The sequence below is a fragment of the Dysidea avara genome, chromosome 5 (genome assembly GCF_963678975.1).
Source record: "Dysidea avara chromosome 5, odDysAvar1.4, whole genome shotgun sequence".
NCBI classification, from domain to species: domain Eukaryota; kingdom Metazoa; phylum Porifera; class Demospongiae; order Dictyoceratida; family Dysideidae; genus Dysidea; species Dysidea avara.
The window spans coordinates 852,049-875,687 of NC_089276.1; the positions used below are offsets into that span (position 1 = coordinate 852,049).

At 37.8% G+C, this 23,639-nt stretch overlaps 2 protein-coding genes across 2 annotated transcripts in view; one reads left to right on the top strand and one right to left on the bottom strand.

The window, feature by feature from the left end:
* Positions 1-11,394, bottom strand: part of LOC136256884 (ATP-binding cassette sub-family D member 3-like) — a 23,881-nt gene extending 12,487 nt beyond the window's left edge. The window contains exons 1-17 of the mRNA XM_066049941.1: positions 11,242-11,394; positions 7,437-7,470; positions 7,331-7,383; positions 6,498-6,549; positions 6,361-6,449; positions 5,635-5,704; positions 5,559-5,585; positions 5,437-5,507; positions 4,751-4,874; positions 4,294-4,350; positions 3,905-3,957; positions 3,677-3,766; positions 2,170-2,239; positions 2,051-2,120; positions 1,906-2,003; positions 1,414-1,505; positions 1,256-1,362 (exon numbers count right to left, since the gene is read on the bottom strand). Of these exons, the coding sequence (XP_065906013.1) occupies positions 1,256-1,362; positions 1,414-1,505; positions 1,906-2,003; positions 2,051-2,120; positions 2,170-2,239; positions 3,677-3,766; positions 3,905-3,957; positions 4,294-4,350; positions 4,751-4,874; positions 5,437-5,507; positions 5,559-5,585; positions 5,635-5,704; positions 6,361-6,449; positions 6,498-6,549; positions 7,331-7,383; positions 7,437-7,470; positions 11,242-11,342 (1,258 nt within the window). The 5' untranslated portion in view covers positions 11,343-11,394. The remainder of the gene's footprint in view (positions 1-1,255; positions 1,363-1,413; positions 1,506-1,905; positions 2,004-2,050; positions 2,121-2,169; positions 2,240-3,676; positions 3,767-3,904; positions 3,958-4,293; positions 4,351-4,750; positions 4,875-5,436; positions 5,508-5,558; positions 5,586-5,634; positions 5,705-6,360; positions 6,450-6,497; positions 6,550-7,330; positions 7,384-7,436; positions 7,471-11,241) is intronic.
* LOC136256883 (NEDD4-binding protein 2-like) lies at positions 11,373-23,305 on the top strand. The gene is made up of 21 exons (XM_066049940.1): positions 11,373-11,585; positions 12,041-12,409; positions 12,756-12,837; positions 13,061-13,123; positions 14,206-14,261; positions 14,315-14,403; positions 14,801-14,877; positions 14,987-15,109; positions 15,162-16,720; positions 16,778-16,863; positions 16,960-17,008; positions 17,055-17,212; positions 17,262-17,357; positions 17,413-17,534; positions 21,578-21,686; positions 21,904-21,949; positions 21,997-22,154; positions 22,538-22,605; positions 22,655-22,749; positions 22,796-22,895; positions 22,943-23,305. Exons 1-21 carry the CDS (start codon positions 11,489-11,491, stop codon positions 22,989-22,991), a joined length of 3,651 nt encoding a protein of 1,216 aa, XP_065906012.1. The 5' UTR covers positions 11,373-11,488; the 3' UTR covers positions 22,992-23,305.
* The last annotated feature ends 334 nt before the right edge of the window (positions 23,306-23,639 follow it).

Sequence of the window (23,639 nt, forward strand, 5' to 3'; positions counted from 1 at the left end):
AAGTTCTCATGTGTAACATAACAGTTGCAGCTGAAGTGTTTGTATGTTTAGCTATTGTATTCCTTGAAACTGCTGTCATTACTAATTTCTACCTGAGATAGTAACTTTATTATTGGTGGACCATATATCACTGGATGATACAAGCAGCAGCAGCAGCACGAAGGAATTACTAAGAGATACGTAGAATTCTAGGAGAAAACAGGAAAGGGATGGATACGGAAAGGGGGAGCAGGAATGTGCGACCAATGAAAATGCCTAACAAAGTGGTCATCATGTAGATTGAATTATAATATTTCTTTGCAGCATTGATGGATCCTAAATGATCTAAACACTCTAATAGAGCAGTCAAAAAGTTTTGTTAACCACCTGTTAAGTTGTCAATACTGAAAGCTGGCTACTTCCTTGAAATCATAAGTATTTAAAAATATTTAACTATAAGCATGCAGACAGTTCTAGCTAACTGACATTGACTATTGTAGGCATTGGAAATTTCACCTGCAATTTCTGGATGTGATAGGGCCAGGGTATGCAGTCACGCTTGAGGAGCTCCCGGTTCTATGACTGTTTATATGGGATGTGGCTCCTTATATTGGACTCCAGCTTGATAAATGTACCCAGCTGCCACGCTACCACCATGTGATGGGAACTGCAGGTATCACTTTTGTGGAGGCATTGTCAGTCAACTATTAGACTACTTCGTAAACCTCTTCATATTTATTTAGTTGAATATGGTTTTAAGGGAGTAGCTATTTCCAGGATTTCTTTAGCTTTTGGTGTTGACAACTTATATACCTAATATAGTCCATCAAATTCACAGACTTCCAATGAAAGTTCCTGGTGAGGTAATAATTAACAAACTATTTTTGACTGTTCTATTAGGGTATTTTAATGCAGGTGACTGCTCTATTAGAGTGTTTTGGTGGAAGGATCCAACAAAGAAGCACTATGCTATAAAATCGACGTGATGACCTTTATAAAGCATTTTCTGCTGGTCATTCTCGTCTCCATTTTCCTAGAATTCTACTTATTCATTACTAAGCAACCTTTTGTTTTAAGGTAGTGGTGTATCATTCTAGTGTTAATATCATTACGCTATGGCAGGTTGTATACAGGCATGGGTAAAACTGATACATTGACATTTACGTTTAAACTTCATTTTATTCCAGGCAAAAGCTTTGTGTCAGTATATGCTGAATGGAAAAATGCTGAGAACCAGATGATGCAAACTGGTACCTAAGAATACAACATGTTTCACCTTCTCCATCAGTCTCCTTCTGATCAGGGGCCACCATAGTTCTCTGATATACACCCTTATCAAGGTCTGCTAGTACCACTAATAGTTCAGTGATACGAGCTGTATACCTGTTTAGAGGTATGATGTCATCAATTATTGCATCATAAATACTTGCTCACCCTGATAATCTGGTTAGTTCTCTCCCAGCTAGTACAACTCGTCCAACAGCCTCAGCCAATCTAATCAACATCCTTCCATTACGATAGTAATCCTGTGTCATAGTAAGATTTAATGAGAGACTGAATACTAAAGGTCATACAAATGGACAGTTCTAGAATCACAACTGCACTTGATTGGAGAGACATTATTGTAGTGTATGTGCTTCTATGGCTGGTCTGGTGCCTAATTTTCAAACTGGCCAGTTTAAACAAGTAACCCAGGTCTCATTGTGTGTTGAACGAGAGTGGCTCTAATCAGGTCACTTGTCAAACAGGTACAGCACAACAGATTTCATCATGCTTTACACAATGGGACCTGCTCTAATCATGTGGATGGCTAAACTAAAGATCTAATTACAAAGTGAATCCATTATATGGATGCTCAATAGATTGTGTCCCACTATTGCTAAACTAGGCAATTTTATACATCATGAATCAAGTGAACTCACTAACCAACAATATTTCATTTTGGGTAGCATTAAGGAAGCGAGGGTGTGACAAGTCCAGAAATGGTTGACACAAAACTACAAACCCGACCACTGTAGCAAAGTCTACAAGAACACATCAAATGACATCACATGACATAGAGTCCTCATACATTTGGCGATGATACTGTCTAACATTCCAACTGAAAATCTGAACTGTACAGAATTACGTAAGTGACTAGCCTGCAGGGGACACAAGTACAAGAGCTATCAACACAAGTCTGTACATTACCAATCTTGAAAGGGTCTGGAATACTGTCAGTCGTTCCCTCACTCCTCCTTGATAGAATGCTATCTCTTCCCTATACAATAATAACGTAATGTTACATGTTACTCCACAAGTTACTAGCTGAGTCCATGACATCCTTTTGGTTACAGCTTTCTATAACCAATGAATGACCACTAGTAAAACAGTCTGAAACTGGTCTTGTTAATAAGGGTAGAGCTGAGCGATGGTTGTGATCTATCGATTATCATGATAGTGAGTAACAATCGTGATTATGATAGTATGCAATCATACTATCGTGATAATTGATGCCATATCTGTGCTTAGTCAAAATAAAGTAAACATGATAATAGCTAAGGTAACTGTGAAAGTCCAGTAGAGCACACACAACAAAGATTACAACTGGAACACTTAACAATTTTTACCAATGGAGTGTTAGAAAAGCAGATACATGGTGTAATTGGATTAGTCATGGTGAAGTTGAGTGTCTTTGATAACTGCTAGTAATATTGTGATACTATCGCTATCGTGATATAAAAGTTACTATCAATCATGAATAGTGATAGTTGTACTATCGCTCAGCTCTAAATAAGGATAATCTAAGTGTGTACTAAAATGGATAACTGCTACTGCATAATGATGAGTCATTCCAACCCTGGGGGGTATAATTATTACATTACTGGAGAGTGGTAATCAACACTGTATCCATAGAGAAAATCAAAAGGAGCAACAGACTTACTGGTCAAAGCTTAACACCCATTTATGGAGAACACCTAGTCATCTATTATTTACAAATCCTTCTCCAGTGGAGAGACCGGATGGTCAAAACAGACTTTTACTTGATCTGTCTTAATATTCAATGCTGTTTGTTATAATAAGTTTTCAATTCAATACTTGTGCCTATAATTTTATAGCCTTACAAATTGTCTGTCCAGTAATCAACCAAGGAAACATGAACCCTCGTTATCTGAACCGCTTTGTTCTCAGGCAATGAGAAAAGTGTTTAGATACCTGAAGCCCATACATTATATACAAAGCTCTGTTGAAATACTTTAATAGAACATACACCTCTTAAATACTCTAGTCATTCCTAAATGAGGGTACAGATAATCAAGGATCTATTGTACTCGAAATAAGTGTCAATACAAGTGACAATAATAAACTACTTGGAACTCCCTACAGCATTCTAGTAGTACTGTTTCATGCATGTACAAAACAGGTGGGTTTGCAGCTGATCCGACAGTAAACTTGGGCTGATCCATTTGACTCTTGTTCAGTACAGTAAACATTTTATAGTTGGACACCAGTAGGCTTAGAAAACAAACCCTCTTGCAAAAGTGGTAGAGATGTCTTGTACATAATAACTATACTAGTATTTCCCAACATCACCAGAGAGACTCCCAGTACACTAATATGGACACTGCGGTGCACTGTATATTCCAACAGAACAACATTCAGCAAAGAGCTTGACGAGTGGTACACAGAATTATACACTTGTCCTTTAGTAACTAACCCATTTGTAGTAATTCTTGAACTAACATAACGTAACTCTCCCTCGAGGCGCTGTTCTTTAGCTGTCATCTTGCCAACAGGAGAACGTAACCTGGGCAACAGTACATGTATATGTGCAAAACACTTCATTAATGTTAACAGAACACATGTTATAACAGCAAGCACACAGCCCTAGTTAAGTATCTATACAGGTACAATAAAAAAGATAATTATTCTGATCAATGCTGACCTTGTTAATACCACTCCAGACAGTAGGAGATAAAGCAACATGGACAATGGACCCTGTGAATGAAACAATAAGAATATCTATAATGACATATTTAGAACTATATAAAGCCATGAGAACTAATGATAAAGTGTCTAGTGTCTTAGTTTACACACATTCGATAGAGCTCTTGAAATGTGTATGGTGATAAGGTTTTATCAAATTTAAATATTCTTTTAAACTTCCTGTTGCATGATACTGTTCATGAATCAGAAAATATGTTACATTCAAAGTATTTAGCGTACGCATAACATTAGAGGAAAGTTCTAGTTTTTGGACTTGAGTTGATGAATTTAACTGGTTCACCCCAAATTGGTCATTAAACAAGACAATAAGTTGTTACAGACAATCACCTGAGGTCCGATGGATCCAGCCAACCATGTTGAGTACAGACATATGTCCAGTAATGGCTACAGTAAAAGTATACAATGTACGTTACAGAACCTGCGGCAATACAAGTTCACCCATAAAGCACCCACTCTTGGTCAATTTTCTAAGCATCTACCGATAATAAGCATCTACCGATAATAAGCATCTACCGATAATAAGCATCCACCGTTTACCCTTAATAGGAGGTTGAGCATTGTTACAATTAATCTTTTTACGGATTCGCAAACAATCCCAAAATGTATTATACTAGACTATATGGAGGTCTAAATATTTCAAGGATAAAATTTTCACTGTTTACCCCCAAAACCTTGAAATCAGCAAAACTTTTCTCCCTCGAAATATTTAGGCTATACATACGCACTCCATATAGCCTAAAGCAGCCACCCCTACTAAGCCCCACCCCCCACCCACAATAAGTACCTTGCTGAGGTTAGAGTAGAGCTCTACTAGACTATCACACAATTTGTCCACATCTTGGGTCAACACTTGGTCTGGGTTCTGCATTCTGTTGTCCAAGTTGGTCATCTGATAGTATACTACTCGACTAGCAATGGAGAACAAGAAGTGAGGATCACAATAGAGAAGTATAATATATTGTTGGGACAATATCAATGGTTGCTACAATGAGGTTTTACTGATCATCATATCCTACACTTTCCCACTTGCTATATGTCCCCCAACAAATCACACACAAATGTTGTGAAGTACAAATCTCTTCATGTTATGCTGGGTCAGCAAATGAACAGTTATTAATACCAACCAGTTTGTTACAAAAATAAAGCACTAAATAACACCAGCATGAAGTGGCTACACTAGCTGGCTAAACAGATTCACATTAACTTTGCCATAAAACTAGTTTATAGAGATGCACTTATCCACCACCAAGACTTGGTAGGCTCTGTACTGGGTGAGACCTAGGATAATTAGCCTGCAAACAAATCCTACAAATATAGCGTCAAGAGTCAATTGTCCAGTCTAACAAAATCAACTACTCTATTAGAACATACATCAGTGTTATTTGTTATTATGGGGTAGTTGTCAAGTGAAGAAAAACACATTTTGAGTATGGTTGTGTCAGCAGCATCACCACTCATACTATTTCTCACCTCATGTATTTATCATACAGTGCTCTTGTTAATCTGATACGGAATCGTAACTTGAGTTCACCAAGACCAAACTAGATCATACAAGAGAATGAGGCCAGTCAACTCACAGTACACATACTTACCTTTAACAAGTTAGTGATCAGTGAAATCTGTCATGACAACATGGTTACTATGGTAATAATAACATTACACACGTACCATTGGCATTGCCATGAACAACTGCTTTAGGTGATAAAGAAACTTCCCTGAGTTCCTGCCGATAATGGCCCTGCAGTATGGAGAATGGGAATAGAGGTACAGAATGGGAATAGAGGTACAGATTTAAAACAACATTCTGAAGGAATCAGAAAATACCTCATCAAAAATTGAAGTATTAATTCGAGGCCTGAAATACTATTGATACAATATCTAGTAGAGATCAATACTAGGATCATGCTAAACTGTGTGTTCATAGTAGAGGGACTACCTCTTTTTCCATATATTTATGATCATAGGGGCTGGTTACAAGTATTAGATTAACACATCTTAATATACCACTAATGAAACAGGCTGTATTTGGATTAGATTGATAATATTAATAGTTGACTAGTAATCTACATGGTTACTTGTTGCAATCTACCATGAGTACATTTATCATGTACTCTTGAATCTATGTAGCATATTTAGCTGTATTTATCTGTATAGACACCCAGATGTATAATGATCCATTACAAATCAAGTTATTGTATCTAGTACAAGGACTCATATTAGGTAGCGCCTCCTAGCTGGTCTTCATTTAGGGCCTGGTGTTTATTTGAACCAATATGTTGAAACACCATATTGTTCAGCCTCAGGAAGTATTTTAAAAACTTAAACTAGCTTGTCTATAATTGCAACTCAGTAAGCTGAGACAGTATCACAAGCTACATCACCATGACAACATACGCTTCAGTAGCTGTGTTGTTCTTAATCATCCATAGGTCACAATACGTCCTTCCTAGCAACGCCACAGCCACCAGCAACATGTAACCAACCTGTAAGGTAACCATAGTAACATTAGAGACAGTCACAAAACACATCACCTCAGGTGTTATCAGTCCAGGTAGTACTATCTTCAGAATTCTCCATATTTGTCTATAGTATGGAAACAAGTTGGAATGAAGTCCTACAATAATTACAGCTATGTATTGCTATCAAAAGTGACGGTTCCCTGATTTTACAGCTGATCACTTCTTGTTCAGTGCTTCTATCAAAACTAGCATGAAAGTCAAACAATTAGAGATCATAAAGATTTCTACTGAACTGATGGAAGAGGTCATCTTACATAGTGGCTGTACTAGTTGGTGGTATGACTACACCTTAACCTATTATACAGCTCCATTGCTATGTGTGTAGTATATAGATGAGTTGCTTGTGGTCATTTAATGATAACCATTCTGTGATACTCCCTGGGTCTTGTACATAGGGCAAAAAATGTATTATGGCCTATATATGGTGGTGACAAAACATTTCAGTTAGTTTTAGTATGCTAGTGTTAGTCAGCTCTTACTTAGGACAGCAAGTATATGGGTTAAGCAATATCATATCCATCGTGTAAGGAAAGGGATGATTCCTACCCTACAACTCATGAATCTTGAGGACAGTAAAACTCAATGAAAATTCTTTGCTAGACCTCACCACTACAATAGGTTTTAAACTGTTATGTATATTAGAATATTCCGTATCATTTACTGAAATGTTTTTAAAACAAATTTTCTGCTGATATCTTGATCAACAATATAATAGTACATGAAATGGAAGCACACATTACACGGAGGACATGCCCAAGTTGTCTGTATATATACATGTATGTAATGTGATTGAAGAATGGCATGCCAGGGTATATATAACACTAGATACAAAGCTATTCACATACCTAAAGAACCTCAAATCGACAGATGCCTTCGGTTGCTTGGAATTTTGTTGTGTCTGTAACACAAAGATCATGTGATCTGGTACAGTGGATCATGTGATCTCCTTACCCCTGAACTGTACACTATCCCAGTAGATGATGACCTGTGATGAGATCATGTGATATGTTATAACAAAACACAGATACATTCATGTATGACAAGAGTACATATGCTATATTGTATTATGAACTCTTGATTACGACATATGAACAACTTAATAAGTTCACTGGTTACCTTTAGTGAATTAATACATAATCATGAATACACCATATATGAGATATTACTGTACAATATCAAGCAGTCAACTCAACCAGGTGTACTGTATGTTTCTGACAAACAGAAGTAAAGCAATTTAATACAACATTGAATCAAACACTTCATGTATTCATGAATACATCATGTGAGATGGCAAGAAGTGATCTTAATGACCATTTGAGCACCAGTGTTACTAATCAAACACCGATGTGTGCTGACCTAGTATTTGTTTCAGCTCTATTGTGGCTCCGTTGGATTAGTAACTGACTATACTATTACTACATACACACTTGAGATCTTCTGATTGGTGATCTTGTGAGGTCAAACACACATAATGTAATATGCGAATGAAACTCACGTCACAGTTTTACCAAACAGAATTTCATGCTAACTAGAGTTACAATATCTCACCCCCAACCATCAGGCTTTGGCAGCCAACTGACGCAAAGTAAAATCCCCAATTAAGTTATCAGGAGGAGAGGGATATGGTGGGAATTTGAAAAATCTATCCTCCTACATTGCCCCATTCAAACAAAAAGAGGGGGGTAAGCCATGACATTGACAGCTGCATTATAGGTCACACAATTCAATGCTTACTGCACAGCTGTAATAATACCAAGCAGCACCTGTGGTTCCACAGATAGCTTACCAGCAAGTTGGTTGGTTACATGTATACATACACACGCACAGAGGTGAGAAAACACAACCAATACATTTCTCTGACTTGATGGACTATTGAACACTTGAGTGGAAGTGACATGTGTTTAAATCATGTTTTGTGGGATCACGTTTTGTGAGATCACGTTTTGTGGGATCACGTTTTGTGGGATCATGCATGTGTTTTAAACATGAAACACACATCATACACTTCTTGATATAGGTGCAATTCTTTAGTGAAGCAGTTAAAACAGCCCCAAACATAAATTTCTGCGATTGGAAACTCTGCATGACAGTTTGTCTGTAATTTTTAGGGTACTGATAGAAATTTTGAAAAAAAACCATCGGCTCAAAGTTTAGTCTACCAACAGAAATTTGTCATTCTTGATTTACAAATTTCGTATTTCACATGCTGTATGGTACATACAAAGTGGCTAAAGATACACCAACCAAATTTTGAATACACAAAAACCATATCTGCGTTTATTAGAGTACAGCTGTACTGGTAAAATGTAAAACAGTTTTGGCAAGTCTTTCAGTCCAGTATTAATGGCTACATGTACATATCTACACACAACAATGTCCCCTGCACACAATACACAATGAAATCAAAAACATGACATGAACTGGAATGAAAATGTACAACACAGTATGAATGGCAGATCATATGGTGATAACACTAGAAGGGGATTTCGTACAACCATGATTTTATATTGTACGCTATGTCAAGGATAACTAGGGGGTTTCCCATACTCCAGATTCTTCTTTAATTACCTGCAATTAACGGATGGATGAATGAAAAGCATGTAAAATGCAGGCTATGGTTTGAGTACCATAATTGTGTGATGTAATACTAAGGTTAATTATGCCTCAACAATTTCAGAATACTTGATGAGATGCTTCACTATTTGCTTGTGCCTGTAGAACATTATACACAATTATCCGTACATGTGTTAAACAGGAGATTGAAGGCATCATCCCACTAGTTCATCATATAGCATCATCATACTGCACAGTGAGGAGTTGGATGTAAAACTTAAATATAACCTGTGTCTTTTGATAATAAAACAGTGTGGAGAAACCCTGCCAGCTACAATCCACAGAACCACATTGCTTATAAATACTGTTTCAGAAACCGCAGCCTCATAAATTCTCAACATTGTGAGTCAAATTGCAAGATTGGACCACTCTTTCTCCAAGCACTGTATAGTGGCCACAATTTGGCACCAAACATCATACTTCTCTCACAGATTAATAAGTCAATTTCTAATGCACATGTTACTATCCGGAACACAGCCATCCTACCCCTTGGTATACAGCCTTCTTGTAGGTCCATTCCACTACTGACGTTTGCATCTGTTTGAATCACGTGGCGTAGGCCGTGAAAGCGTAGTGTCATACGTAGTGGTTAGCGTGATGCAAACTCAACCTCTTGCAGTTATGATCAAAGACTACACTCACATTCACGTCCCCATGTGGGTGTTACAAGATTTGATCACTGCTGCAAATGTCAGTACCTGCAAGAAGGAGTTAACTCTGACCACATCAACTAGGTGGTGATGGTCCCCCAGACTTGCAACATACCAACTCAGATAACAGTTATAGGTGACAGACAGCTGCTTCTTGGTCTGCTCTTGGCAACTCCAGCCATGTCTTAAGCCAGCACCATTTTCTTGTTGCGATACACGGTATCACATCAGAAGGATTGCATGACACAAACTGTGCGCAGATAAAAATACATTTATCTAAAAATAAGAGCATTTGTTAGAAGTTTAAGCTTCATTGCTTGTACAAGTTGTAGGTGTGATATTTCAATGCCTTGAATGTGAGAGTTGCAATTGTACCTTAAATTGTAAGAATCATGCCAGAGGTGTGACAGTTGAGAGTGAAGGACTTTAAAGGATAAAAATACAATACCGGAAATTTATGATATGCCAAGTTTCACAAGTAATTCTAGTACATGGCAGCATAGCTGATGATAGTAGAATGTACAAAGATACAATAACACAGATCAAGCTGCATAAACAGCAGTAAATAGATGGGTTTAACAAGAAGGCGTGGCACTATATTACATCACTTTTGCATAATGCAATCCAGATTCCGGGAAAATCAATGTAGGGCAAACATTTTCTAAGTGTTTCTAAGCACTGTAATACTGCATCAAGTAATCACTACCTGAAATACAAACCTGATAGTCATACTTTATCAACACTCGGGGTTTGCCGAAAAAGAATAATGGGATGACTTTTCTGTACAGTTGGTTTATGTACATGAAATTTAAACTACTGTAACATCTGAAAGGTAACTTATTTTACCATGCCTGAGTTTATTAATGGTTTTAGTCCTCAAACTACCCGTTTTTACTATTGCTTGAGTGATAAGTTCCAGTTGACATTGCATTTCTTTAGCCCTACAAAAATGACTGGTAATTTGCGCATGTGACGACCATGTGACGACCACACCTCTTCGTTAAACACATCTATAGGTGACTAGATAGTGAGTGAAGGTACACAACTACACAGCAATTATCAGATGTGTGGTTCTTAGCGTAATTTTTGTATCTATGGTCCAAAAGGCCTTGGAAATCTCTCTGTGAAACTTATTAGAAATCTTGGCTAATAAACAGAATCTTGTAAGTGATTTTGGGTGCTAAGTAGTTGGCTGCTGATCCTTTGGGCAGTAGATTTGTAGCATGTTGGTCTCACTTCTGGCAAAGGCTTCCTACTGAGAGCTATGTAGAATAAAAATTTGCAAATATCAAAAGCATTCTCCAAATGCCATTGTCTAATCAAGGTAAGTGCCACACAGTCAAGAGTAAGGGCAGGAATTTAACAGTTATGTAGGGAATTCACTAACACTTGATCCTGTGGTGGTACATGTCACACTAACTTGAGGGCGTGTACCACGTGAGTAAAAGGTCATGTGAGCTTGTATTAGAACACTACACACACATCGTTCTCACTTTCTGCCTTGTCCTTTCGAGTAGTAGTAGACTACCAGTGCGCCTGCAATGACTGCGGAGATCGCCCTCGGATCGGTAACTTTAGATAACACGGAGGGCATCCTTCTTCACGTGCCTAACCGCGCGCCGCCAAATAATTGGCGGAAGTTTCCAAGGTAGTCGATCGTGCAGCCGTAAAAGCTGTCGCACCCTTCCTTTATTGCCTCGTGCGGTGTGATATATAGGAGTTGTAGTGTTTTGTTAGAAGATGGAGGCTGAGAGCAAAGTTTCCCAGTTGAGGGCTATGTTTCCTGCCATTGATGAGGACTCAATTCACAGCGTGTTGACACACTGCAAAAATGACCGTAAGAGACTAGTGATGTCTTGCGCGATACTTGATAGCATGTAAACAACAACGCTAAGGTTGGGTGTGACTTTCTTTATATATCAGTGTAATTTTTGTACAGCGATCAAGTGCTGTGCTACTAAGTTGCTAGTATGGCCCAAGCTTTCTTTGTAGTTTATCTTTGACCCAAAGTTTTAATCTAAACCTCGTGCACTTATAATTAATTAACTGGCGGTTTTCGATTGTTGGCAAAAATATTAAAACTACGGCTTAGGATACAGCGCCTGTCATTGTTTTAAACAACTATCCGCAGTTTTTGCGTGGAGGACCGGGCTACTTTAGTGTTTATTACTTGTAGTGCTAATTCGCATGATAAAGATGTGTTCTATATTCATGTGAGCATGTACTGTTGCCCACATATTAACCACAATGAGCAGTTGTGTGTTTTCAATTTAAATATTGTTTACTTTATAGTTAATGGAGCTATAGAGAAACTGTTGACATTCTCTGATGATAAGTGTACAAAAGAAGTTACCTCTCCCTCAACATTTCAAAGTGTCCCCTCTCCAACTCCTGTCAAGGAAGACAGTGTGCGGTCTGGTGGTAGTGACTACAGCATGCACCAGTGGGTGGACTTACCACCATTGTTCCCTAAACAAGACAGTCTCAATTCAATGCCTTACATCAGCCCTTCACCCCAGTGGGTCTACCCTTATCCCTATTCTATTTATGGCCCACCACAACCAGTCACTGGTGGTTACCAGATTGCGGCAATGCCGTCTACATCACCAGCTCAAGAAGGATCTGGTCAGAATGCAATGCCTCAGCACCACACCAGTGAAGGTACATAAGCTAGCTATTGCTAACATAAAACAGCTGTTATAAAATAATTAAAAATATATCTCAAGTGGGGTATCTTAGGTGATTACCCTGTGGTTGGTACTTTTTCCATTTTAAGTATTAGGTAATACTATAGTTTACATAGATACTAGCTGAACACAATGGTATCCAATTATAGCAGCAGAAATCTTACAGATAATTATGCATTATGGTAAGGTTTCAGATTTGATCAAAAGTCTAATTCAACCGAATATTTAATTATGTGTCTAAAAGTATCCCATAGTTATTTTATTAATGTATTAGGTGTATGTTTAATAACTGTATCTTGTGTTATTCTGTGATATTTTAGCAAGATGTACTGATAATGTGTCCATCAAGAGACTCATTATAATGAGGGGGTTACCAGGAAGTGGCAAGTCCACATTGGCGAGGTAAGAAGCTGCTATCACCTGTGGGTAACAGATAGTGAAAGTACCACTCCACTTAAAAAAGGCGAAGAGGGTTCTGTTTAATATTAATAGAGACCTTGTTCTATTGAAATCATAGCTCCAGTGATTCAATACTTTGACAAGTAGCTGTTTAGAAAACTAATTGTTATATAATATGTTGTATGTATGTACTGGCTGTTTTGTTAATATTCATTTTGTACTATAGGAAGTTAAAAGGTCGTTCTGGAGTCATTTATTCTACTGATGATTTCTTTATGGTTCATGGAGTGTAAGTGTGGTGTGGGTGTGGTTGGCTCACAATGAAATATACCTCTAGCACTCAGGCCTAGCGTCCCTTGTGCTTGTGTGTATATTTCAGGCAACATCGTTGAACTAGAGCTGAAACAAATATTTGAATTGTTTGGATATCTGCTCGGTTATGCACTAGTATTTAAATTTCAGGTAGTAAAACTACCGTGTAATGTTATCATGTGATAAGTTATGCATGAGTCGTGCATTGAGGAAATGGCTTCAGTATTTAGTCTTGATGCTAGTGCTATTTGCTACAGTACTACTTGGTTCTGACACACATTTGCAATTTGTTTGGTGCTTGAAGGAAAAAATAATAATCCAGACCTTTCATATCGTGTGGCCGAGGACAAAAATCTTTGAATTGAGCAACAGTGATCATAACTTGAATCCTGGGCTAAGAGACATTCATGAATGCTAAAATCCTAACAAAGTGCATAACCATGAAATATATATATATATATATATATACTTATGACGAAAGTTTCCATATGCGTATGCAGTACCTCATACAACCAAGTTTTTAATGATTATTTGTTGTTGGATTTGAGAAGTTGTTGTTTTCAGTTGCACTTGTAGTTAAGTGTGTTTCTGTATATATTTGCAGGGAAAGGTAATTCTAATTTGTTTAAAGTAGAATTTTAAATGGAGAATTGCATAGCAAATCACATAAACTCAAAAAAATAACATGCTCAAACAGTTCTAATTATTTGCTAATATTTACTGAATACTGACTTGTAGTTTTATAATGAAATACAGAGTATCATGTTGCTTGCCTGCTACACAAGTTTCATAAACATGACACTGTATATATGGGATTGTTAGACAACCACTTCCATGAGGTGTGTACACACAAAATTGTTTGATGGTGGTCACATGACCATTCTTAGCAGTTTACACTACACATACCTACACAAAGCTGTTAACACCAACACATCCTGAACTGCTTTTGTGTTAAATATCTTCAGACTGTTTGATGATCTGTAGAGAGTTCACAGGTCACATGTGTCAAAAGATGTTACAAGAAGGATTTACGAATGTTTTAACTGCATCTCTGAATAGGTACCAATTTGATGTTACCAAGATACAGGAAAATCATGTTCTAAACCAGAATAGAGGTATATATTTATATTACTTGTGATGGTGCAATGTCATGTGTTCACTCTTGTAGCGAGGGATGCCATACGTCGTGGGGTCACTCCGATCATCATTGACAACACAAACACTAGAGCTTTTGAAATGAAGCCATATGTTGCTGCTGTAAGCATTATGAAATGACATTTTGTTGATAATTGTGTTATGGTGGCTAGTCAACAAGGCTATTCCATCAGTAATTAACTTGTCATCAACTCATCAGAGACAAGTTTTATTGTGAAATTTCTGCAATATAATCAAGAAAGCAGGGTTTGACATTTTGTAGTAGAGATACGGTTGTTTCTACGGCAAGTGTATAGCTCGTATGGCTTCAGATTTCTCATCAACACAGTGGGATCTCCTATTGCTAGAGATTTATTAGTTAGGTTATTTTGATGCAGTAATTTGCAAAGTTCTATCTATGAAAATGACAGAAGTGGAAGCTATCAACTTGTTAAGTATATAGCTTTGTATTAAAGTACCCAAGAGGGTGTCTATGAAGAATATTTCATTGTATCTATAGGCACTTCAGTTCAACTACAAGGTGGAATTTCGAGAACCTGATACTCCTTGGAAATTTAATGTCAACAAACTGCACCGGTTGGTATTGTAGACGCACAGCGCACACACGTACCTGCATGTATACACACACTGTACATACACAAAGACATACACTACACACTGACATTATTCCAACGTTCATTTACAGTAAGAACTCACATGGAGTACCCAGGAACACCCTTGAGAGGATGATGGACCAGTATGAGCACCATGTCTCTGTAGAATCAGTGATGGGCTATAATAAAACCAACTCATCGTCAACAGTTAAACGGTTTGTTTTAATTTACAATTTCAGTTAAAATTTTAATATAATTGTTACCTAGGGCTAGTTCATCAACGGTACCCACTACTACTAATAAAGGTGGCAACTTTCTGGTAGCCCGCAGTGCTCCTGTTACTTCATCAACAGCACCCCAACGTACCAGCCCACATTGCAAGATGAAGGGATACTCACATTATAGTAGTTGGCATGGTAACTATGGTAGTGCTAATTGGAATGGCAACCACCAAGTAAGACAGGTGACATCATCATCACAAAGTGATAGGAACTTGTGGTGGAGAAGTGACAATGATTCTCCTTCAAAGAATAAACCACATTTCTCTGATCAATCCACTGTGGATTCATACAATTGGGGGAATCCCCCACCAATTAATAAACCTTATTATAATAACACTACTCCATCACTTACTAGTAATAATAATAGTACTAAATACAACAGTGATCACTCCCCAGCTACTGATAATCTATCTATAGACACTAACTTATCCAGTACAATGCCAACACAACCAAAGGGCTCACCATATTCTGATACAATACAATTGAACAGTGGTGATTCTTCTTGTCCAGTAGACGACTTTGTGCATCATCCTACTGCTAGTCATTGTCTTCACAGCAGTTATAGTGACTCCGTCCTTCCTCCTTATGGTCAGTGTGATATGGGTGCACACTATTCATATGAGCCCCTACACTTGGTCCCCAGGGAAAACACCTTAACGAGTACATGCCTGCCCAACCACTCTGTGATTGAAGCTCTGCCGACAGCACACAGTGAACATAAACCAGTTAATAATAGTGATGGTATGAAATGGACGAGTCCTGAGTTATTGGACTGTGACAATCAAGTGAAGTATAACGTAATGAAAAACAATAATACCGACATCACTTCTACAGACAGGTATATTGAACAAAATAGTTCTGTTGTTGACTGTCACAGTACTGAGGACAGTGATACAAGTAGCCATAGTGCAGCCATTGAAATGGAAAGCTCTTGTAAGGATGAAGATGAAAAAATAGTGGATATCAGTGATAGTGGCACAGTGACTTCTGATAGTATGTCAGCTACAGAAGATAGTAATGACGTTGTGTTCCTCGAGGGTTGTTTTCCCAATGTCTCAGCAGAACATGTACAGCAGGTGTACAGTAGTTTAGACAACATGCTTGATAGAGCTGTAACTGCTCTATTGGAGCTGCCTACCACACCAGTGAAGACAATGTCAAGTTGGTTAGACGTTTTTCAGCTAGCTGACTTGCAACAGGAGCAATCCAATCATGATGTTGATGAGGAATCATCCTCAGCACCAGCAGATCATCAAGATTCTCTTGATGTGTCTGTTGATGATGATGAAAAGATAGCACGTGCCTTGCAAGAGCAATTTGACAGAGAGATGGTTGAGGATAAGTCAGTTAGTGCTGAAGTTGTCGGTGAAGATGTGGAGAGTCTGAGTGAGTCACACCCACCAGATAGCAGCTCTACCCACACACCTGCAGCACAGTCAGTATGCACTGATAGTGATGATGAGCTTATCTTGCGGTTGTCACCATCACTGGCCAGCACATTGCAGAACATGTTTGGATCTGTTCAAAAACATTTGGTCAATGAAGGTAAATAATTTTGCATGTGTGTTTTGTGATCCATCGTGTGGTACGTATGATCATCAGGTGATGCCAGTGGGGATGACTTGGTAGTGCTGCTATCAGAGAGAGTTGCCAAGGAGATCCACAAAAAATGGGTGGACACTTTAGAGGTTAGTGGCATATTACACATAAGATACAAAGTTCTTCAGTTGTATTACAACAGTTTGCTGTCATGAATCACAGTATAGTGCCTGTTGTCTTTATAGGCTAAAAAAATAGAAGCATCCTTTAACACTCATGTACAGTTGAAAAAAGGTACTGGTGTTGCATTCAGCTTGCTGTAAATAACTACACTACTCAGATAATCAACTGGCTCGACAGCTACAACGTGAAGATGATCTAAGGGACAGTGTTGTACTGACCCGAGATGAAGGTCCCAAAGAAGAGAAGTGGAAGAAGCAACAGAGCAAATCTCGCAAGCAACATCAACCACTTATAAGCCTTCACGACACATCAAAAGTAAATTAATTAAGTTAAATTAATATGATTATTGTTTGGTGTTTTGTAGATCCCTTCTGTATCAGCTACACCTTCCAGTGCAGTACCTTGTTTAAAGGATATCATCCTTCAACAGGGAATGGTGGAACAAGAGTCTCAACAGTTGGTGTGTACTGAGCCACAACCACATATCATATTCAACTATGTTGTATTCTCTTTAGAGTGAGATTGTGTCTGATGCTTGCAAGAATTCAACAGCAACAAATATCAAAGTAAAGGAATTGTACCACAACTTCTCATCCTTCAATCAGCATTACATCGATCAACTACTGCTGGAACATCAGTACGTGTATACTATTCTGCAATGATTTGGGAGTGGGAACAGCTAGGGTCAAGCTGTACAAAGACCGGGAGTATATATAATAGTTATACGGGCACAATGTGGAGTCTATGAAATTTATAACCTGAATGCCCGAATCTGTAGCACACAAGCGAAGCGAGGGCGTTACTAAGGTCCTGATGGTTTCATAAACTCCACATTGTGCCCGTATAACTGCTTTAGACTCTATTTTACATTACACTCAGATTACTTACTTCTCAGCAAAAGCGGGAGGTTTTCTTGCAATAATACTAGCGCCATGGCAACTATGCATGCTCATGTGACAAAATAAGCATCCTTGTTACATCACTGCACGTCAAAAATGTATAGCGATTGGATAAACGTTTATGTTATATTGTGCCTGAAGGTGTGGAGTATATTAGAAAACAAGGTGAAGTATATGAGGTTTATTACCCACCCAAAGGGCCTAAAGTAAACTAATATACTCCACGCCTTCAGGCCAATATAACATATGCTCAAAATCTAGGTTTATCCAATCAGTATACATTTTTCATGTGCAGTGATGTAATGTGGATGCTTATTTTGTCACATGAGCACGTATAGTTGCCATGGAGTTAGTATTATCACAATAAAACCAGCTGCTTTTGCTGAGCCTACAGCAGAGAAGCAGCTGTGGATGAGGTAAGTGTAATGTGAAATAGAGTCTAAAGCAGTTATATGGGCACAATGTGGAGTCTATGAAATATATAAACCCTCAGACCCTTAGTAGCGCCCTTGCTTCACTCGTGCACTACAGATTCGGACCTTTGGGTTTATAAATTTCATAAATTCCACATTGTGCCTGTATAACTGTTATTTAATATGTTTGGTAGCCAAATTCATTGTTTCCCCATTTCCTGCTGCACAGTTTTCTATAGTCTGTACATATGTATGTACCTTATCATGAGGGACAAAATTTGCAAATGATGACAGCTCTGTAAAAATATAATCGTAGGTTACATGTGTACTATTATTGATCGTTCCATGGATCTTGTGAATAAAACTGCAAAATTTGCAAAAATTTCTACCTATACAGTGTATTGTGTATGGGCAATTGGAAGCAGTGGAAATGGAAATTGGAAATGGAAAACAAATGGTCAAATTGTCATATAAAGTAAATCACCTTCTTACAAAGACCACCTCTACTTAATGACCTTATAAATACGACCACTTCATGTTCACCTTTTATAAAGACCACCCTGTTTACAAAGACCACTTCCATACAAATACCACATTGTAATTACATCTCAAAGATGGTTAAGGCATACTTACATGTAATGACCCTATAAATACGACCACTTCTTGGTCACCTTTATAAAGACCACCTCTTCACATTGTAACAATACTGTAGCTAAGTTCCAAACATCTATTTCATGGCTTTATCAAAATCTGATCCTAGAGTAAAACCCTCACTTAGAGATAACCTTTTGCAAAGACTACCTCTGTACAAAGACCAAATGTGATTAGGTTTTAAAGATAGCTAAGGCATACTTGATGATCTAATTGATTAGACCACTTCATGGTCACCTCTTATAAGGCACACCTATTTACAAAGACCACCTCTTTAAATGATAATATTGATAAGCTCCAAACATGTATTTCATAACTCATACAAAGGGGTGAATGTCATCTTCCATACTGTGGTACACACTTCACTCAAGTAATCTGGCTATCTGTTTTGCTTTGTTTGTACCAGAATGATGATGACCTTAAGGTTATGGTATAGTCACGGGCAATCATTCAAAATTTTGAATGCCTATCGATACTTTTTGAGAAGCCCATAAAACCAGTCTAGCAGCGTGAAAAGTTTTAATTGAAGATAAAGCCCTTCATATTAGTGGTGTGCGATATCAGGATTTTTATTTCGATATGTTATCGATACGATATTGGGGTAAATATCGAAATTTCGATACGATTTTTGATAATTTTTAATTGTGTGGGTGGTGTAATTGCGTGGGCGGCCGATACTTATAAATATGCTTGAAATACACTTTACACACAAACTATTGCATAAAACTAATAATAAGCCTAGGAAACTGGTAGACAAGTTTTTAAAGTGGCTAGATAGTACAGAACCAGCCTTCATTTCTAGTGTGATTGCACAATCACACACTAAATGCTGTAGATTTATCGAAATATTCTTCAATATTTCGATAATTATCGCAAAATATTACCTTTTTGATAAATATCGAAATCTGCTAAAGCAGTATCGAAAATCGATACGATAACGATATCGACAAAATTATCGCGAAATCGATATTTTTTCGATATATCACACATCACTACTTCATATTTAATGTTTTTATGTAGCTACAATGTAGTTTGAGGCAGGTGGAACACTACAATTTGTTGTAGTAACACAAGTAAGCCAGCCTGTACATCGCTCAGCTCCAGCTATCACTACCATGTTTTTCCACCAAATACAGCAAAAGGTGTAGGCTCTATTGGAATTTCTGGGGCATAGTGATACTGTATATTAAATTTATTAGGTCCTGTGGAAGCGTTTTTGGCGTGTTTCTTCCCAGTGACTCAGATACAAGCTTGTTTCACTTGAAAAAACTACTAAAAGTTCAATAAAATGTCTATACAACCAGTAACTTAAAAAATCGCTTCCACAGGACCTAGATATTTTAGTTGTTTAGTCACTTGTGTTGAAATTATAAGGATTCAGTGATCTGTTAGTCTGTTTTTTGGCAGCGCATAAAACATCGCTCTATAGAGCGTATTCACGTGACGTCACAAATGCGGCGTTTATTTGAGACGTGTGGATAAAGCCCCAATGGTGCAATAGAAAATAATTGCGTCTTCGTTCTTTCTAACAGACCTTGTACAGGAGCAGCTAATTCGTGATTATGTGGTAACCACCTATGAATGGGTAGCAACATACTAGAAGCATGAACTCATAGCTGGTCTACTTCCTGATGTAGCAGTGGAACGCTTCATCTTGTGTAGCGACTTGGCGGGCTCCATGGTCATTTTTTCAGAAACTATACTAATTACACTCATATCCTTGTAGTACTTTATTCTCCATTGATAGGTGACTACCAAACTGCCATTAAGTGACTGTTCAATGCATTTGTGATGGTGTAAAAACGCGCGGAAAAATTGTTTCATTTTGGCCCGTAGTTTGTTGACACCAGAGGTAGAGAGAAAATCAATTCGTGGCAGTATGGCAATGGTCTGTTAATGGATAATGACATGCTAGAAGCACAATGGAGTAGCTGGTCTGCTTTTTGAAATATTCACCACAGTACCCGCCATATCGTGACATGCGTTGGCGAGCAGATGGGGCGTTCTATTGTGATATCAGAAAGTAGACCAGCTACGAGGTTGTACTTCTAGTATTCTATTACCCATCTATTGGTGATTACCACACAGCCACGAATTGGCTGCTGCTGTACCGGGTCTGGTGGAAAGAACAAAAACGTGATATTTTTGTATTGTAGCATTGGGCTTCTTACCACACGTATTTTAATCGCCTCGTCTGTAATTTCTTCGTGAATACGCTCTATTGTGGACCACACACCCAATAGCAGTCTTTCTGTACTAAAGACAAACAAGCACAATTAGTTGTATTGCTAACACTACACAGTTGTTGAAATTATTTATCCCTGCTTGGGTTAAAGCAGGTTTTGTAATTTGTTCCGCCCACTCATTTTAAACTATTCCGTAACCTTAAGAGCCTAGCATTTTAGCTGATCTAGCTGTTTTGGTAAAGCCTTAAAATAGATGTTTGGAACTTTACTATTATTACACTGTGAAGAGGTGGTCTTTGTAAAGAGGGTGGTCTTTATAAAAGGTTACCATGGTCATTAAGTATGTTTGAGATGTTATTACAATGTGGTCTTTGTAAAAAGGTGGTCTTTAAGAGGTGGCCACTAAGCAAGAGATTTACTCTGGGTACTTTTATGTGACAATTTGACCATTTCTGTTTCCAGTTTCCATTTCCACTGTTTCCAATTGCCCATTGTGTATGGCCATTAAATGAGGTGTGTGTGTTTTGTTAGGTTTGACTATGACCAGGTGGTGTTGGAGTTGCGGAGACGACAAGCACACAAACCAATCAGTGTTATGGCTAATCCTTCAGCTGTGATTGGTCAAAGTAGACCAGCAAAGGTTAGCAGTAGAGATTGGACACTATCCGATAAGATTCTACTTGGCTGGGTCATTTATTGTTATGAATATACAAAATTAGGAGTGCTTTGAATTCTTTGGACAAGGAAGGCAGATTGTCCAAAGGACATGATGTACTCCTAATCAATAAAATGATGACTTGTCAAGTAGTCACTCTCCATACCTACCATGTAATCAGTTGTTATTCTGTCCTCTCTAGCTCTCCTTGCAGAAACAGGAAGTGAACGCTGTCCATGAGGATCCAGGTAATTATGTAATAACAGATATTTAACCATGTGATGTCCCATGACAGCCAAAGCTGGTGACCAACAATCGTGGACCAACCTGTCTTATGAAGATATCAGAGCTGAGGCTGCTCTGCATGCCAAGTTGAGGGCGGAGTGCTTTCAGAAGGCAGCTAAAGCTCACAGCAACAGACAAGGAGAACTAGCTGTGTTTTATGCTCAACAGGTAACCACGTAATTAGAATAAACTGGTCTCTTTATTACTACTATTAATGGCAAATGCTGTATAATGTATATATGAAGTATGGGGAAGTGTATGTATGGTATGGGGATATTGTATGGTATGGGGATATTGTATGGTATGGGGATATTGTATGGTATGGGGATATTGTATGGTATGGGGGTATTGTATGGTATGGGGATATTGTATGGTATGGGGATATTGTATGGTATGGGGATATTGTATGGTATGGGGATATTGTATGGTATGGGGATATTGTATGGTATGGGGATATTGTATGGTATGGGGGTATTGTATTCAGGTCATTATACTTTTAATCTGGGGTGATGGTATGAAGCAGTCCAATTACTAGTCTGACTACCTTATAGGGTCATCTTCACACTAGTAAGATGAATGATGCAAATGAGAGGGCAGCTGAAATAATATTAGCTAAAAGGTTGTTAGTATAGTTACACATACACTGTTGTTACAATTACTGGTTATAGTAATGAATCAAAGAAAGATGTTCTAGATCTGCATGGGCTGTTTGTCAAAGAAGCACTAGAGGTGCTGGAGGAAGCACTATCCTCTACTAACAAAAGTGAGTACATCTGTTACGATATAGTGGAATCATTTGATCATAACAGAGACCATTTGTGTGGTCACTGGGAAGGGTAGCCACAGTAGTGGTGGTGTGGCTAAGATAAAACCTGCTGTTTTGGAGTATTTAAACAGGAAAGGATATCGGTATGACAATGACGTGTAGTTAGTGTTAATCATTTGATGTGTTTTAGTCATGAGATTGTTAATGAAGGTCAAATCAAGATCATCATTAGCTGCTAATGATGGTGAAGAAAGCTAGTTTTATACTAATTTTTTGTATTTCTTTTATTTAGAAAAGTGTTTATTGTACAATACTTTGTATTCCCTGTTTAGTCACTGGCTTGTGCCCAGTTGTTTTCCCCAATTAGTTTACAAAGTCATTTTTGACTGCTATACACATACATCTACCACTTTGAATATTATACATGTGTTATATCCCTGTATACCACTATCACTAGGTGACTGCACGTATAGTTAGCTATTTACGAACCTCACAATTGTTGTATTCTTGATATTTCCTTGTTTATTAACACTCTTTTATTGTGTGAAGATAATTATTGTGAAATGTGGTTAGATAATACATGCCATCTCTGTACATACTTAGTGTAGCAGTTGATCTGTTAATCAGTTAGGTAACTAAGCTTCCTATATAGAAACTATACAATGATTATAATCCTGTATATATGTAATTTCATGCTGTGTAAACAAGTAAACACTGGCTATTATATAGTTGTATCTGTAGATAAGAACCAATAATTTGTGTGGTTTGCTTTGGATATTTAAAATACAATAAAAGTGAACAATAGCCAATCTGTATAAAAAGGGTGTGGCCTTCAAAAGCCTGGGCGAAAAAAGTTGTGAATAATGGCTTTGTGTGTTATTAAAATG